The sequence below is a fragment of the Denticeps clupeoides genome, unplaced genomic scaffold (genome assembly GCF_900700375.1).
Source record: "Denticeps clupeoides unplaced genomic scaffold, fDenClu1.1, whole genome shotgun sequence".
NCBI lineage: Eukaryota > Metazoa > Chordata > Actinopteri > Clupeiformes > Denticipitidae > Denticeps > Denticeps clupeoides.
In genome coordinates, this window is record NW_021630103.1 from 191,289 (window position 1) to 209,468 (window position 18,180).

At 42.7% G+C, this 18,180-nt stretch overlaps 2 protein-coding genes across 2 annotated transcripts; both read right to left on the reverse strand.

Moving 5' to 3' along the window:
* Positions 1-2,735: 2,735 nt before the first annotated feature.
* Positions 2,736-12,203, reverse strand: LOC114783583 (nuclear cap-binding protein subunit 3-like). Its single transcript, XM_028969082.1, has 13 exons — positions 11,959-12,203; positions 11,541-11,606; positions 11,346-11,451; positions 8,523-8,648; positions 7,891-8,013; positions 6,833-6,933; positions 6,226-6,316; positions 6,000-6,099; positions 5,783-5,892; positions 4,927-5,212; positions 4,683-4,837; positions 3,463-3,642; positions 2,736-3,281 (listed from the first exon to the last, which is right to left on the reverse strand). Exons 1-13 carry the CDS (start codon positions 12,130-12,132, stop codon positions 2,995-2,997), a joined length of 1,905 nt encoding a protein of 634 aa, XP_028824915.1. The 5' UTR covers positions 12,133-12,203; the 3' UTR covers positions 2,736-2,994.
* Positions 12,204-15,900: 3,697 nt separating this feature from the next.
* LOC114783596 (hydroperoxide isomerase ALOXE3-like) lies at positions 15,901-16,852 on the reverse strand. The gene is made up of 2 exons (XM_028969105.1): positions 16,404-16,852; positions 15,901-16,297 (listed from the first exon to the last, which is right to left on the reverse strand). The coding sequence occupies exons 1-2, from the start codon at positions 16,557-16,559 to the stop codon at positions 16,118-16,120; spliced, it is 336 nt and encodes a 111-aa protein (XP_028824938.1). The 5' UTR covers positions 16,560-16,852; the 3' UTR covers positions 15,901-16,117.
* Positions 16,853-18,180: the final 1,328 nt, after the last annotated feature.

Below are 18,180 nucleotides of genomic sequence, written 5' to 3' on the forward strand. Positions count from 1 at the left end.
CCAATGACTTCCAGAGTCATAATTGACAGTGATCAGAAATATCAGTGATATTTCTTTCACCTTGACATTTGTAATGTCAACAATCGACTACTGCGCTACCCATTGGATGCATGACATCATCGCTCAGTAAAGTTTAACCAGTTCAAAATGCCGCTGCAGGAATCCTAACTGGAATAAGAAAATTTGAGCCTGTTACACCGTTTCAGTCCTCAGTGCATTAACACTGTTATAGGTAACGTTTCACAACAACTATAAAATTCTGCTATTATCAGTCAAAGCTCAACGTTGACTACTGCTCCACATGAGAATTACGATCGCAACGCTTGAGATTCTTACTGGTCCCGAGAATAAACAGATTCTCAGCAGGCAGACATGCTTCTGCTACAAAGCTCCCCTGCTTTGGAACAGCCTTCCTGCTAATGTTCAGAACTCAGACATGGTGTCAATGTTTAAGTCAAGGCTAAAGACAAAGACACTTTTTAATTTAGCAGTTAAATCCACATATGACAATTATCTCATCCAGGTTGTCCTAGATAGACACCAGGGCCAGTATTGCACTTGCCATGTACCCAGGTATATGTACTCAGGTATAGTCCCAGCCACCAGAGTTAAATCTGTCTGTCTCTGAGCAACTCCAGATCCTGGTTCCTAACTTTGAGCAGCAGCAGAGACGTTCCAGCATGAAATGTACCAGAGGTCCACCAATGGAGCCTGCTGAAGCTAGGCATATCTTCAAACAGACATTTTTTTCTTCCAAGAAATGGCTAATTTTATTCCAAACAGCTTTTGTAATAATGTTTCAGTGCAAAATGAAAAGTATTCTAATATTCAAAGCATGGTAAAGTCAATAAGTGTTGTCACCTTGTCATATGAGCTTCACCTGTGACTAATAATGTATCAGTTAGGGTGTCTGGTGTTCCATCACGTATGGGGGTGTGCGAGAGATCTGCAGGGTGGCAACATCAATAGTCTGAAATACCAAGAAATCTTAGCTACCTTTATATTCCCAACCATAAAAGATGCCAAATTCTGCAGCAGGATGGTGCTTCCATCTTCACATCAAAGTTCCTCAAGGTGAAGAAGATCAAGATGCTCCAGGATTGGCCAACCCAGTCAGCAGACATGAACATCATTGAGCATGTGTAGGGTAGGATGAGAGAAGAAGCATGGAAGATGAAACCAAAGAATATTGATGAACTCTGGGAGGCATGGAAGACTGCTTACTTTACTATTCCTGATGACTTAATCGATAAATTGTATGAATCCTTGCCAATCCGCATGGATGCAGTCCTTCAAGCTCATGGAAGTCATACAAGATATAAAATTTGGATCTCACAGCACCACTACTTAATTTGCTGACATGTTTTTGGATTTGCAGTAAATTTGTTAAATTTCTGTACAGGCGACCAAATTTTTGTCCTGCCAACATTTGACCTTTCTGTCTTGAAAAAATGATAAATCTTTTTTCAGTGAAACTAATTCATTTCAATGCATTAAACATGATTTGGTAGGTTTTAGCTTTTCATATGAGCTATTTCTAACACAAATTGATTAATTAAAAGTCAGGTTAAAGCAGGTGTTTCTACAAAATAGATAAGCAACAAGACTTTTGTACTCTTACACCTATTGCACACTCACCCTACCCTGGAAAGCAGGTCACTTTCAGATTCACTCATCCTAAGCTTTCTCCCTAAGTGTTTTCCCTGAAATGCAGAAAATGCTGTAGTGTATGGGGCTGTCAACAGTAGGGTCAAATTTTATTTTAATCTAGTCATTTATGACTCTTATTGAATTATAACACCTCTTTTGTTATTGGGATGGCACCTAAAAACCCCAACCAACTGATATTCTGAAGGAAATTACAGATCTGCAACACAGAACAAACACAAAGATAACTTCATGCTTTTGGGGATAACGTTTATATGAAATTGTGCTTTCATCTCTTTAAACCCCTCCTGAACACCTCTCAATAACATGAGGGATCCAACTAAACTTCATTTGATATGGTCTTTTATTCATCCTCACACAGAGCTGTAAAAAGACCATGGTATCTACAAAACTGAGGACATCACTGTCCTTTCAATCCCTCACAAACAAGAACCCAATATAATAAATTCTCCTCCATTACCTCATGAAAGCAGCATCTTTATATATCCAATTGACTGCCATGATCTTGTAGGTGCAGACTTTCACCCAGACCGTTTCACCAGACGGGATTTATGCAGCTTTAGGAATTCTGTGAGGTACACTACACCAACCCAGTCTAGGTGGAATTCATGCATGCCATGCCTGCAACTTCCAGTGGTGGACATGAACCACAGTGGTCTGCTCGGTCCACCAGAGAACAGGCACTACTTCCGCATCAGGAAAGCTCAGCCTGACCGTTTCCCCGACAACTGGTGTCATATGGTCTGGCACCAGCAGCAGGTGTTAGGGCACCAGAACACAATAGTCACATTGAAAATCTGTTCTTTACACAACATGGGCCAAATTTAAGGAATTGTAAGTTTAAATAATAATTTGTATGTATTATTTTAAATGGGTCCACAGACCTGAACCCCATACAAGGGTTATGCCCCACCCCTCGGCTGGCATTCAGGGAATGTATGTTTAAATTACAAACTACTACGTAGCTCTCCTAAAGCCTACAGGGCACTGGACGGTTTTCCAAAAATGAGTAAAGAGTAGTCTTCAAACAAACCAAAAAACTTCACAGAAATACAAACAAAATAAAATCTTATGAAAAGTATTTTAATATTTCAGTATACCCTAGGCCAGTCACTGGAGAATGGAGCATACCTTCAGCCAGACATAATAGTCTACATACACAGCATTCAGATCAACAAAAAACTAAATAAAAAAAAATAAAAACAGACATTTAATCCATGTCAGAGTTCAGTTCTGCAGATTTCAGCAGTCTCCATAGAGTCAGTCTGAACTATACATTGGGCATTTCTGAACAGAACACTTTTGTCCTCTTTTGCTCATATCTTCTCAGGACTCACTGTCCGAACCATTGCTGCTATCCCTGCTGACCTCAATCTGCAGTGATGGCAGGTTGTCCAGGCGACTCTTTTTCATCTGGCTGGACTGCTGCTTCTTTTGACTGATCATGGCTCCCCACACCTTCTGCAGCCGGGACTCCTCTTCCTCGTCATCACGAAACTGTGACGCCTCGTGCTCTTCACACTGCTGCCCACTTGACCCTGTGTGCTTCAGCCGACTAGAGGACTTCTGCTTAGCATCTGAATGAGCTGAGCCCAAACGGCTCCACAACCCTCCTGCGATGAAACACACATCGCTATGTTTGGAAATCACACTTTGATTTTAAGGGTCAAGGTAAGTCATTAGTAAAAGTGACATGAGCAACTGGTGTGTGTGTGTGTGTGTGTGTGTGTGTGTGTGTGTGTGAGAAGGGGGGGGGGGCGGCAGAGAAGGGGATTAGCTGTGAGAGAATCTTACTTTTTTTATCCTTGTCAGTATCTGAGTAAAGAGCACAGGCATCGGGTTTGGACACGCCCAGCCTGCTGTGGACTCCAGTGACTGGCTCATGGCGATGGGCGGGGCTTCTACGAGTATGGGGAGAGGAAGAGCGGCGGGACTCTGGGGAGTGAGGCCTTTTTCCCAGCCTCTGCCTCACACCTACACAATAAGAAAATGTATACATCCAGAATTTCAGTTATGCTCATTTCTCTGATCATAAACCAAGATATTTCAGTTTCTGAGATTATCTTGCTACAAGGTCAACTGAAGAACTCTCAGGATGAAACTGGGGTGATCATAACTAAAAACCAAATCTGCTCTGTGTCAGACTTAAGTTCTACATGAGCCTTTTTAGATTTTATGAAAAGTGTGTGATCATGGTTCTAAGGGATAAATAACATTTTATGCATGTTATATAAACCCAAAGTAAAATGTGTACAACTATACAGAAAAAAAAATTACATTAATTTTCTGTCTGTTGTGCACACCATGGGAAAGAAACATTACAACCCAGAATTTCTTTTGCTTCGTAGGGTGAATTTCGGATCATTAAAGGTCCCCTATCATGAAAATGTCACTTCACCTAGCCTGTCTATGGTCCTGCAGTGTAATGACTGTTTTGGCCATTCTGCTTCACCATTCGGAGAGTGGCAGCTAAGACAGTCAGATCTGGAATTTGTCCCCTTATGTTGTCATAAAGTTACCTCCCCTTTCTCATGCTATGTCCGCCCAGAGAATTTCCCACTCCTCCCCTAAAACATTATCTGCACCAACCGCCACGGCTTCCAAAAGTGAGAAGCACTGCAGTTGCTCACTGATTGGATGTAAAAATGAGCAGAAACATAATGTATTTTAACGTTAAGTTCAGTCACGCGAGACTCTGAAGAACCAGTAGGTTCATTATATTTTTTTCTTGATAACGTCAATTAGACTTCTATAGGCCGCTCTCCTAGTCGTCCATCCTCCTCAATACCATTTAAAGCTACAGACACTGAAACGGTGTGTCCTGCGGAAATCTCATTGTGGGACTGGATAAAAGTGGCTGTAATTCCGGATTAGGGGACCACTAAGACCTATAACAATGCAACCTCTGTGGCACCATGCCAGTTTGGGATTCGAACCCACAACCCAGCAGTTATGAGTCCACTTCCTTACCCGCTAGGCCACCACTGCGCTATAATCAGACAGTAACAGGCTACCTGTCTTTCCACTTGTAGAAGTCAAAGGACTTGTACTCTGAGACGGTCCATGTCTCTTCTCCTCCAGCAGCTGCCTGACATCTACCATTTTTTCTGGTTTGGTCCCATCACCGATCCTGTTCCATACTGAAGCATCTTCACTTCTGCTGGCATTACTATAGAGAGACAACATTTCACAGGTCACGAGTGTCCGATTTACATGTGCATTTTCCAGTAAAATGCTATTTATGCATTGTACTCTCACCGTAGGTTTCGGAGCTGAGTCTCCACCTCATCAGCATACATGCTCATTTTCATGCTCTTCTTGGGTGAAGGCGCAGAGATCATCTTCAGTTCTAGGTCATAGTCCATTTCATCAGAGTCAGAAGAAGCAGAGGACGACCTGGTGGGGTGACTGCGCAGACTTCCCACCCCTCCATGACCACGGTCCCCCTCTGACTGGTACTCCACCACACGCTCATCAGCATCCATCTCTTCACCCTCCTCCTCCTCTTCCTCAATGGGCTCCTCTGGCAGATTCACTAGGTCAGCTACAACAGAAAGCAACTTCAAAGCCGTGTGCTGACAACACAGCCATACTCGGCCTGACCAACAAAGATGAAGATGAGGGTGGTACTGCCAGTCTCTGAAACACAACTGATTGTGGACTAGAATGGCAAAGTGCAGAAAACCTTTACCAAGCTGGAAGAGGAAATTCAAGGTCTAACCAATGATACTAAAAAGATAAAAGCAATGGTCCAGAAAGCTCTTTTTTCCGGACACTTAAGTTACAGGACAGGGCAACAAGCTAAAATAAAATAATAAACAGACTCCAGGTCAAGACCCAGAAGAAGAGCTTTAACCAACAAGCCTTTAAGATCCGGAACTGTAAGGTATTCTACACTCTCTCGTTCCTTGCTTACACTTTATACTCACAAGGAAGCTTGGCCTATATATTTCTGCACAGCTCTTTTTTGGTCTGTGTTCTCACGTGCACAAGCACGGGAACAAAAGGCAGATTTCTGGCAGAAGTGACTGTGCTCAATGTCTGACCAGAGACACCAGAAATTAATAAGGCTGATGATCTTCTGGCACGTGGCAGCAGATGAAAATAATCTTACCCGAGTGCCTGTGTGAGTATGGTGGCGTGAGACCCATACTGTCTCCTATTAGAGACTTTTTGGTCTTCAGAACATCTCGCTGGATTCTGCGTGTGTGATACCGGCGCTTCCTGCAGCACACAACAGAACTCAGGCCTGAACCCTGGTACAACTTAGTCACACAAGAACATTTTGAAATCTAGAATGGATAAAAATAGCATCTCTTCTCTGTATTTACCAGGAGTTAGAGAGGATTCCCTTCATGCCCCCATAATTCGGGTTGCCATATTTCATATAGTAGCGACTCCTCCTGGCAGCACCCAGCTCCTTCTTATCATCTGAACAAATGCCACATACAAACCATATTATTCCACTGATTAAATAAGCAATTCATACCTACACTGCATAAGAGCGTGCACACACACACACACACAGAGACCCACACACCACAGGTCAACGCCCACCTTGAGTGGAAAAACGCAGAAACAGCTTGTTGCCCTTGAATGATTTGGTAGCAGGTCGAAAGTCATTCCTCAGAAGAGACTCCCTCTCCACCTAAGACCCAAAAAATAAATTCACAAAAACATAATACATTTTTTTTAGAAGAGCACACAGGATGATACATTTTTAATGAAACTATTGTTCACATACACAAAATCAAAACCACAACATTAAAACCCACAGAAAGTGAATAACAAGTCGATAACAACCATAATCCAGTCACACACGTGTCGTTACAGGACATAAAAACTAACTAGGGTTGGATTACAAAAGGAGGAAATTTAACACTAATCTGACTACGTGATTGATTCAACATGGTTACAGCTTTCCATTTAAAACCTTATTTCACTGCAGTTCATACTTAAATAAACATTATAAAACTTCAATACATTATGGTGGGAGGAACCCGGAGAGCCCAGAGAAAACCCACAGCAATAAGGTGAGAACATGCAAACTCTTCACAAGGTCATGACCTTGGAGTTATGAGGCCATGCGGTGTACCGCTGTGCCAACATGCATCCGGAGTTTAATGTGGCTGGTGTGGATAAATATTTACACACAGACACACACCTCAGTCATCTCCGGTTTGTCCTCCTCATTATTCTTCTTGTCCTTCTCATCCACCTCCCCCTCTTCTTCCTCGTAGTCAGACCTATGGCTTTCCTGGGCTTCTGTCAGGTGAAAAGCAGTTACCATGAGGAATTAATTGACTGTTGAGATTCTTTGTTGATCATTTGGAATTTGAATACCAACATTACCCAGAAGCAACGGACCATGTGACAGCAAAATGTACCTTCCGATAGCTCAAGTGGTATAACTCCCCCCCTCCAGGGGGAGAAATGTTCATTAAAATAAATGAGCAGTAATTATATGATTACTTAATGGAACTGCAATAAAAATTATATTAATTCTAAAAATCGAATAAAAGATGAGGATCCTATTTATCCCAGGGTGTTTCTTTTCCCTCCACCCCAACCTTTCATCTGTCCATCTGTCCATCTGTCCAAACTGTGACCTTTTCTGGGATATGCTGCCATCCAATGCAACTCAATACCGCCACCTACCACATGCAATAAATGCTGTTTATATAAACCCCAGGGGCAGTGGTGGCCTAGTGCGTAAGAAAGCGGACCCGTAGTCGAAAGGTTGTGGGTTCAAGTTCCAAACCTCCAAGGTGCCACTGAGCTCTTCTGGATCAAGGTACAGTCCCCACACACTGCTCCCCACTGCTCACTAAAGGCAGAAATATACAGGCTGCGAGCTATGTATGCATAACCGTACACAGTATACTTGCGGAAGGTTGTGGGTTCAACCTCCGAACCGGTTGTGGGTTCAAATTCCAAACCGCCAAGGTGCCACTGAGCAAAGTATCGTCCCCACACACTGCTCCCCAAATGCCTTTCATGGCTGCCCACTGCTCACTAAGGGTGATGGGTTAAATGAAAAGTGAACAATGCAGAGTTTCATCAATTTCTGTGTAAGTTTGCAAAAAATGATGCAAAGAATGCAGGACACAGACTGCGGCTGTACCTACGTACATAGTCAACCGTGGGTATATTTGTGCCTTAAGCAGCCTGGGTTAGGACACATTTTGTTCATTGTACATGTTGAAGTGCTACTCAACAAACCTTTTTCCTCTTGTACAAGTTGGGTGTCCTTGCTGCTGTCACCAGCGGCGGTCTCCTCTGGCATTGTGCTCATGTTGAGGAGGGCACGGGCAGAAGTGACATCGTCCAGCCACACAACGTTGCCTGAACGGAGAGGCGAGACAGTGGCTGTTTACAGGTCAAGCTTATCTACTGAACAGCTGTATAACACTGCATGGTCCTGATACCTGAGTTTGATTTTAATATCATTACATCAGATGTGGAAACTGCTATCCAACACTACAGCTGGTACTTTTCTGGGGAGTAGGGGTGACCTTGGCAGGGATGGTAACAACATGTTGATTAGGTTACAGTATTTGATTAAATTACAGTATAATTTGCGAAATGAGTAGTCACTTCTTCCTTATTTGCAACATTAATATTGTATTCAGGACAGACCTGTTGCAGTGCAGTTTAACATTTTTGAGAGCCAAATAAGAAAGTTTCTAAAAAGGGGGATTAACACCTACAAATGGGGGGTTCCTTCCTATCATCTCAAAGTCAGCCCCATCCTTAGATTGTTCAATCTCTACTCTAACATGTCAGAGTGGAGTAACCTGAAATAAATATTGCGATATAAAACTTTGCTTGCATCACTGCTTAACTGCACTCACAGGAAGCGTCGTCGATCCACTCAATGTGGGCAGGGGGGTAGTCCTTAAAATACCCAAATACCTCCTGGGTGCTCATGTCATCCACCCCGCTGAGATGTAGAGCCTCCAGACGCACCTTTGGAATGGCTACAAGGAACAGACACACAAAGGCAGAAATGAAGAATCGATTTCACAGCACCTCACACTGGGAGGGGAGAAGAGGAAAAAGAGACATGGCTGCCAGTGAGAGTGTCCAACACATGCATTTATTAAAATGGGGTGTGACAGATGAATACTCTGTAAATGTGCTATTATTTATTCAATACAGGATACTATGAAGGGAAGAGTCAAACCTATGGCGTACACATTCTCAGAAAAAAAACGTCTGGACATAATTATAGAGTTATGAACCATCACTTTTATCACGATTCGATTACGATTATCAGTGCCTTGGTATCAATGCATCCCATACATTTTCTACATTGCCACATGATGATTTCAAGCGCAAGAGGTCTCGTACACCTGTGTGGATTCTTTGGTTTGCTACAATAAGCAGAAAAACTGGCACCGTTCAGTTCCAGCTCACCTCGTAACAGTCATAAATACTGGTAGTTCTCCTTTAAATGCACTATGCTGTGGACGGAGTTAGTCGTCTGCCCTGGTCCTGCTGCAGATCTTGTCCAATCTCCTGTTGTCCCTTTTTATTAAATTTCATTTTGTAGTACATAATAGCTGTAACATTTGCTACATGTAATGTCCCTGTTTCATGTAAGATGATAATGTCGTGTTGTAGTTCTCTGGACACCCAGCTTTTCCTCCATTACCTTCATGTGTTTCAAAGTGGCAGAAAGAACACCAGCCCACTTTGAATCTACTGGTCCATTAATCGGAAGTTTGCCGAATCCTGAACCAGGATTTCCATTTATATGCTATAATGGAAATGTCTAACCAAACAACAGACAATCTCTGTGTGATTGCTGCTATATATATGTAATATTTTCTTATATTGCTCTGTGTGTGTGTGTGTGTGTGTGTGTGTGTGTGTGTGTGTGTGTGTGTATGTGTGTATATATATATATATATATATATATATATATATATATATATCTCTCTCTCTCTCTCTCTCTCTCTCTCTCACCTTGTGTTTTGCTACTAGAACTACATTTCCCGTAGGGACCTTCCTGAGGGATTCATCAAGTTCTACCTACCTACACCTGTTAACTACATTAAAATGACCAGATTAATACTATATTGAAGCTTCTCTAATCTCTCCCTACATGACCTTCACAGGACCTTTGTCCCTCTGAACTCAGATGATATAATGGCAGCTGTATGTTAACTGATTGATCTTAAAGGACACAGCGCCTTCTGACTTTTGTATAGACCATTTCTTACCAGCATGAGGTACTTGTTTGTGTGTGCAAACCAACTGGACGATCAACAACTTTTACAGCCGGGATCAGACTTTTAAGGATTAGCTGTAAACATGGGCACTTTCAGATAAGCAGATTTATTCTTATTACCATTCCGTGCATTGCAAATGCTCATAAATTTACACAACCAGTCAAATATATGAAAATACATACACTGCTCAAGAAAATAAAGGGGACACACTTAAACAACACAACGCAAGTCCAAGTCAGTCATACTTGTGTAAAAGGCGTGGTCCTGCAGGTGGTGACCACAGACCATTTCTCACTTCCTATGCTTTCTGGCTGATGTTTTGGTCACTTTTGAATGCTGGTGGTTCTTTCACTCTACTTATCACGAGACAGAGTCTACAACCCACACAAGTGGCTCAGGTAATGCAGCTCATCCAGGATGGAACATCAACGCAAGCTGTAGTAAGAAGGTTTGCTGTGTCTGTCATCGTGGTGTCCACAGCATGGAGGCACTACCAGGAGACAGGCCAGTACATCAGGAGATGTGGAGGAGGAGGCCATAGGCTCCACTTTTGTGCAAGGAAGAACTGGAGGAGAACACCGTGCAGCACTTATGTCAGAGTACAACAAAGTTGGCAAATTCACCACTGGCGCCCTGTACTCTTCACAGATGAAAGCAGGTTCACACTGAGCACATGTGACAGATGTGGCAGTCTGAAGATGCCGTGGAGAGTGTTCTCCAGCATGACCAGTTTGACAGTGGGTCAGTAATGGTGTGGGGTGGCATTTCTCCATGTGCTCGCCAGAGGTAGACTGACTGCCATTAGGTACCAAGATGAGATCCTCAAGACCCCTTGTGAGACCACATGCTGGTGCGGTTGGCTCTGGGTTCCTCCTAATGCAAGACAATGCTAGATGTGGCCGGCATGTGTCATCACTTCCTCTTAAGCGAAGGCATTGATGCTATGGACTGGCCGCCCGTTCCCCAAACCTGAATCCAACTGAGCCCATCATGTCATGCTCCATCCACCAACGCCACGTTGCACCACAGACTGTCCAGTCGTTGGTGGATTCTTTTGTCCAGGTCCCTCAGGAGACCATCTGCCACCTCATCAGGAGCATGTCCAGGCGTTGTAGGGAGGTCATACAAGCACGTGGAGGCCACACACACACTACTGAGCTTCATTTTGACTTGTTTTAAGGACATTACATCAAAGTTGGATCGGACTGTAGTGTGCTTTTCCACTTTCATTTTGAATGTGACTCCAAATTCAGACCTCCATGGCCTGATTCATTTGATTTCCATCAATCATTTTTGTGATTTTGTGATTGTGCCATCAGTAAATTCAACAACGCAAAAAAAATTATTAAATAAAAATACATTTATTCACTCAGATCTAGGATGTCTTTTTGTGCGCCCTTTATGTTTTCGAGCAGTGTGTGTGTCAAAACCCAGACCCACCTTTCCTTATCAGGTCCCTGTCCAGCACCACATTCCTCTTGACCAGGTCTGCTTCTGCACGAAAGTGGAAGCGCCTTGCTCGCTTCTCCTTTTTCTCCAGAGCCTCCTAAAAACAGCACAGAATTAACACTGTGATGTTACAGGTTTCGTGCAAAACACTCAGACTCTAGGCCTGCACTGGCAACAATGACCCACCTTGGAAGTAACATCAATTCCAGTGATGAACGTACCAGCCTTGTTTTCATATCTACGGCGCGTGTCCTGCATAAATAAGTCAAAAATACATTTTTTACATTTTTAAAACTCGAGATGCTAATCTGACGCAAACAGAAGTCCTTCCAGCTTTCAGCCAAACACAAGAAACCCCGGCCCACAAGAAAGCACCACAGCCGCCTTCACCACCCACAGCCCCCGGGTATGTGTACGCGTTAGCCGAGCAAGCGAGTCCGAGATTAAAACCGTGCGTGTGAGTATCAGTTTGTTGAATTGAGGCGCCACAGCACCCAGCATCGGCCCGGGTGAAGCGGAAGCTCCCGCCGTGACGTCCCATCCGCGGAATCGGGGCTCCGACGAGGCCTGAGCTTCGTGCTATGCGTCTTTAGCAGTTACGCACCGGCAACAGTTCCTTCAGGGAGCGCCGCACTGTGATGTCCTCAAGCTCCAACTCCCCTTCCTCGACCTCCATAGGCTCCGAGCGGGGATCGACATCGGAATCAGCATCGGAATCCGAGCGGTCTGAGGCGCTATCAGATTTGACGGACACCCGTATGCTTCGGACCGCCGCCATGCTAATTCAGCGACCGCCGGAGCGCAGAGCGTGTGGAAAGACTAGCTGGGACACTTCCGGGTAGTCACGTGATGTACATGGCATCTCTGATTTGATGAGAGGGTAATCGCTGCAGAAAATGGGCGTTTCTTATCCAGTCACGGGAACGCCTACCATCCAAAATGGGCGTTTCTTAGCCACCAGCGGTCCAATCACGGTTACCGTAGCCGCCGTTGGTGGATTATAGGAAAAGCAACCTGGAAGACGCCACAAATATTTGTGCGAAAGCCTTTTGTTTCGTAATGCTTTCAGCCTGCGAGATGACAAGATGATAAGATGAAAAATGATAAGATGTGAAGAAATGACCGTAACAAGTGCAACAGCAATAAGCAAACTTCTTGATACACTACTCACAATAAATCAGGGATGTTGTTATTACATGAGTTCTTATCCTAATTGCTCTGAATTGTAATGAAGTAAGTAAAAATTCCCTTTAATGTATAAGAAGAATAATGTATAAGAAGAAACACCATTTTCATTACTTTAATATTTATAACTCCAAAAATGTAGACAATAACATGGATAGCCCCAAATAGCAAAAATTGTCAATGTCAGTTGCGGGTGTTTTCACCATTTGCTGCAATGACAGCTTGACAGCGACGTCTCATGCTCCTCACTCGCCTCATGATGTTGTTCTGAGGCAATGCGTTCCATTCTTCCACAAGTGCTATGCGCTGTTCTGCCAGGTCACGTGGGGTACGATCATTCAGTCTCTGCTTCAACTAGTCCCAGACATGCTGTATGGGGTCTATGGGGTCTCTATGGGGTCAGGGGACATTCCAACTTCCTGAAGTCGAGCTGTGACAATTCTGCCATGATGTGGTGGAGCATTATCATCCATGAACAGAAAGTTGGGGGTGTGCTAGCGGAATGGGGGGATGATGATGATGATGATGGGTTCTATGATGTCTCTGAGGTAAGAATGTGCAGTGACTGAGCCATGTACAATAACCAAATATGTTTTGCGCTGACTGGTGATTCCTGCCCAGACTGTTGAACCTCCTCCACCAAAGCAAACCCTGGTGACCATGTTGACCTCAGAGTATCGCTCACCTCACCTTCTCCTGCAATGCTGACGTGACACTCATCAGTGAACAGGACGATCTTGGTGTCAGTGGAGTCACCTGCATGGGTCGTCTGGCATTCAAACCAAAGCAGTGGAGTTGCTTGCTAATGGTTTGTCTGGAAACCCTAGTACCCCTTGCATCTCGTAAAAATAATCAATCCTACACAGCAAAAAGGGCAGGAAGGCCATTTTTTCATAGTTGGTCCTTCTGCTGTACAGTGATGCTCTGTAGAAATGAAATGGCTCGCTACTGTTAATACCCAAAAAGCCTTGGAGTTTGGATTGTCTGGAGTCTGAACCATCATGTTGCTGCGATCTCCAGATCCAGCAGGTTCACTCTCTACAACATTCGCAAGATTAGGCCTTTTCTCTCGCAACAGGCTACGCAGCTCCTCGTCCAGGCAATGGTCATCTCCAAACTCGACTTGTGTAACTCTCTCCTGGCTGGAGCCTCTGCATTCACCATAAAACCACTCCAGATGATCCAAAATATGGCAGCCCGTCTCATCTTCAATCAGCAGAAACACACCCGTGTTACACCGGAGTTCAATGGTTACACTAGATTTATTAGTAGTTTTAGTTTCTTTTTTTCTTTTAGTTTCTTATTTCCTAAAGACTTTTTTGTTTTTGAGACCCGGTTCAGGTCTCTTGGACACATGGCGTGAGCTGTGAGAGGTGCGTGGGGTTTGTGTGCAAAAAGTTATTTCTTTCATTTCAATTTATGTACATATTAGGAATATTTTGCATGTGTGTTATTTTGTGAATATTTTTTTATGTTCTTTTAATACTGTATATTGTAGAGAGAGGTGCAGAAAGACGTGATGTTCTGACGCGATGTTCTGACACGACCTTGCTTTTTGTACAGGAATGCAGTATTGTAAATTGTGAACGCTTTATGTTGATGTTCAGTTCTCTTGGACACATGGCGTGAGTTGTGAGAGTAGAGAGGTGCAGAAAGACGCGATGTGTGACGCGATGATGCTTTTTGTACAGAATACACTTTGCACAGAAAATCTCTTGGGTGTCAGCTCATCATTTGTGGTTCAAGAAACAAAATTAAAAAATTACACAATGCATAAGAAGAACCGTTACACTATGATGACTTTCACCTTGATATTTTAGCACGGATGTATACCTAGCCGAATTGCACTGTAGTGGGCAAGAACGAGTCTTCGAACTGTGAAATTACCACATCAAACGTGACGTGGTAACATGAATGCAGTTATTTAACTGAATAAACAGTTGGTAAACACAAGTACATCTTATTGAACAAAAACCCGTTCTCAAAGACTTACTTTTAGTCATTATTTGGGTAGCACACATATTCTGAATGCCTTCAGCAGAATTCAAATGAGCCATTTTAATCTAGATTAATGTAGATTCATGTAGATTAGTCTAGAATCTAGATTAATTTTGTTTAATCTATATTAATTCCAAGATTACAGTGAGATTAATCTAGATTAAGAAAATTAATCTATGCCCACCGCTAATAAATATATATATAATTTTTTTCTTTGTCTAGCACTAAACAATCTCCGAGCAATCCCTTTGCTGACAAGTTAGGCCTTATCAGGGCTCTTAGTTTAGTAAACTCAAAATTATATAGAAATCGAACGAGAATTGCTGGTGTCTTCCTCCTGTAAATCGCTTTGGATAAAAGCGTCTGCAAAATAAATTAAAGTAAATATCCACTAGTCATTATTAGCATAACAAATATACTATAAATATACTATAAACAAGCATTGCACACAAAGTTGAAGTCTCTGGCTCAAACAACTAAGCCTTTAGGGGATAAAGTGAAAAGTGTGAAACACTGCAGCACAGAACACGGCACATAGTATGAACTTTGAATCTCACAGTAATAAGTAATATTACTGAAGCGCAACCATTCCTTTCACAGGCAGACACTGAGAAGATGATTCAGGCCTTGATGACTAGCAGGCTTGATTACTGCACTGCTGTTACTGGTCTAACTAAGAAGTCACCCAAGTTAAGGATCAGTTAACCTGCTGCAGCACCAGATCTGACCAAGTACAGAAAAGGGTTCACATTTTACCTGTTCTGAAGTCACTTCACTTGTGATAAAACTCTTCACCATATTATTTTCTTAACTTGTTCTTACATTATTTAACTTATTTAAATACACCTATTAGGTAGCACACGAAATACATCCATTTTATCTGGTTAAAACATGCCCACTGTAATTGATGTCCAGTATTAACTCTGGATAAATAATGCCCACTGGCCCTTTGGTGTTCACTTGTCACTATACTTTATAGTGACAAGTGATTTAAAAATATCCATGGCCCCCAATACTAATCAAACACATTCCCATAACATCACACCTGTAAATTGCTGTAAATAATATGTAGAGAGAAATTCCACAACAATCAGTCTTCAGTTCCAAAGCAATGTTCATCCACTCAAGTGTGCCACTTTAAAAGCTTAAGTGATCATAAGAAAATTATTGTCTGGTCACCAACTTCAGGGTCAGCAATTGCACTTGCTGTCTTTCTCTGATCTATCAAGATGTGTGTAGTACAGGTCACCAAACGCCACTGATTTCTGAAGGATGCGCCACATGCCTTGAATCTCAAAGGTATCAAGGTCAACGTTCCCTTAACATAATAAAGCAAAACAAGAATGGTATTTTTTTCCTGGTTTTATTGGACTTAAATTTTTAACCATAACATCACATAATGTTCTATTTATTTTGGCTTCTATTATATTCTTGTGTCTGAATGTGCTGATCGCTAAAAGAGAATAAGAACAAAAGAAAAGCACAATAATCTTCGATACTGTTTCTATTTGATATTTTCACATACAGGTGCTTATGATAAGCAGTACTTTTGCAGCCATTAAAACTGTGCATTACTGTAGTCATATTGCAACACTGTTTTCAATGTGGTTGGGGGAGAGGTAGGGGTAGGGCAGGGCTATTATTCTGTTCCGCTCTTCTATCATTGCTGTCAGAGACTTCAGTTCTTTCTGTACTTTCTCCACCAGACCACGGTGAGCACCAGTATAGAAGAACGGCTCCTGGTACTGACACAGGGGCACCTATATGCAGAATGAAAAATCTATATATTAATTTATTGTAATTAGTATATATTAATTCATTGTGTGTCAAGTCTCATATAAATGACTGAATCCATAACTAACTCACATAGCTAGCCGTGGGCTGTGACAGCAGAGCCAGGATAGTCAGCACGCTGCAAGTCGCGTTGATATCTGGGAGGTAGACCAGAAGCTCCTTTTCCTCCCTCACAGAGCCCTTGGACTGAGGTGGCGGCTGACTCATGGATGCTGGGCAGTTGGGCATCCAGAGGTTAAAGTGCTATGCGTCTATGCGTCTTTAGCAGTTACGCACCGGCAACAGTTCCTTCAGGGAGCGCCGCACTGTGATGTCCTCAAGCTCCAACTCCCCTTCCTCGACCTCCATAGGCTCCGAGCGGGGATCGACATCGGAATCAGCATCGGAATCCGAGCGGTCTGAGGCGCTATCAGATTTGACGGACACCCGTATGCTTCGGACCGCCGCCATGCTAATTCAGCGACCGCCGGAGCGCAGAGCGTGTGGAAAGACTAGCTGGGACACTTCCGGGTAGTCACGTGATGTACATGGCATCTCTGATTTGATGAGAGGGTAATCGCTGCAGAAAATGGGCGTTTCTTATCCAGTCACGGGAACGCCTACCATCCAAAATGGGCGTTTCTTAGCCACCAGCGGTCCAATCACGGTTACCGTAGCCGCCGTTGGTGGATTATAGGAAAAGCAACCTGGAAGACGCCACAAATATTTGTGCGAAAGCCTTTTGTTTCGTAATGCTTTCAGCCTGCGAGATGACAAGATGATAAGATGAAAAATGATAAGATGTGAAGAAATGACCGTAACAAGTGCAACAGCAATAAGCAAACTTCTTGATACACTACTCACAATAAATCAGGGATGTTGTTATTACATGAGTTCTTATCCTAATTGCTCTGAATTGTAATGAAGTAAGTAAAAATTCCCTTTAATGTATAAGAAGAATAATGTATAAGAAGAAACACCATTTTCATTACTTTAATATTTATAACTCCAAAAATGTAGACAATAACATGGATAGCCCCAAATAGCAAAAATTGTCAATGTCAGTTGCGGGTGTTTTCACCATTTGCTGCAATGACAGCTTGACAGCGACGTCTCATGCTCCTCACTCGCCTCATGATGTTGTTCTGAGGCAATGCGTTCCATTCTTCCACAAGTGCTATGCGCTGTTCTGCCAGGTCACGTGGGGTACGATCATTCAGTGGTAAAATAACAATTCAAGACCTTTCTGAAGCAAAGGCACATTTGTCAATAAATGTTTTAAAATGAGAAAATGAAGGCAGTCAGAAGGGGCAGCCCGTCTCATCTTCAATCAGCAGAAACACACCCGTGTTACACCGGAGTTCAATGGTTACACTAGATTTATTAGTAGTTTTAGTTTCTTTTTTTCTTTTAGTTTCTTATTTCCTAAAGACTTTTTTGTTTTTGAGACCCGGTTCAGGTCTCTTGGACACATGGCGTGAGCTGTGAGAGGTGCGTGGGGTTTGTGTGCAAAAAGTTATTTCTTTCATTTCAATTTATGTACATATTAGGAATATTTTGCATGTGTGTTATTTTGTGAATATTTTTTTATGTTCTTTTAATACTGTATATTGTAGAGAGAGGTGCAGAAAGACGTGATGTTCTGACGCGATGTTCTGACACGACCTTGCTTTTTGTACAGGAATGCAGTATTGTAAATTGTGAATGCTTTATGTTGATGTTCAGTTCTCTTGGACACATGGCGTGAGTTGTGAGAGTAGAGAGGTGCAGAAAGACGCGATGTGTGACGCGATGATGCTTTTTGTACAGAATACACTTTGCACAGAAAATCTCTTGGGTGTCAGCTCATCATTTGTGGTTCAAGAAACAA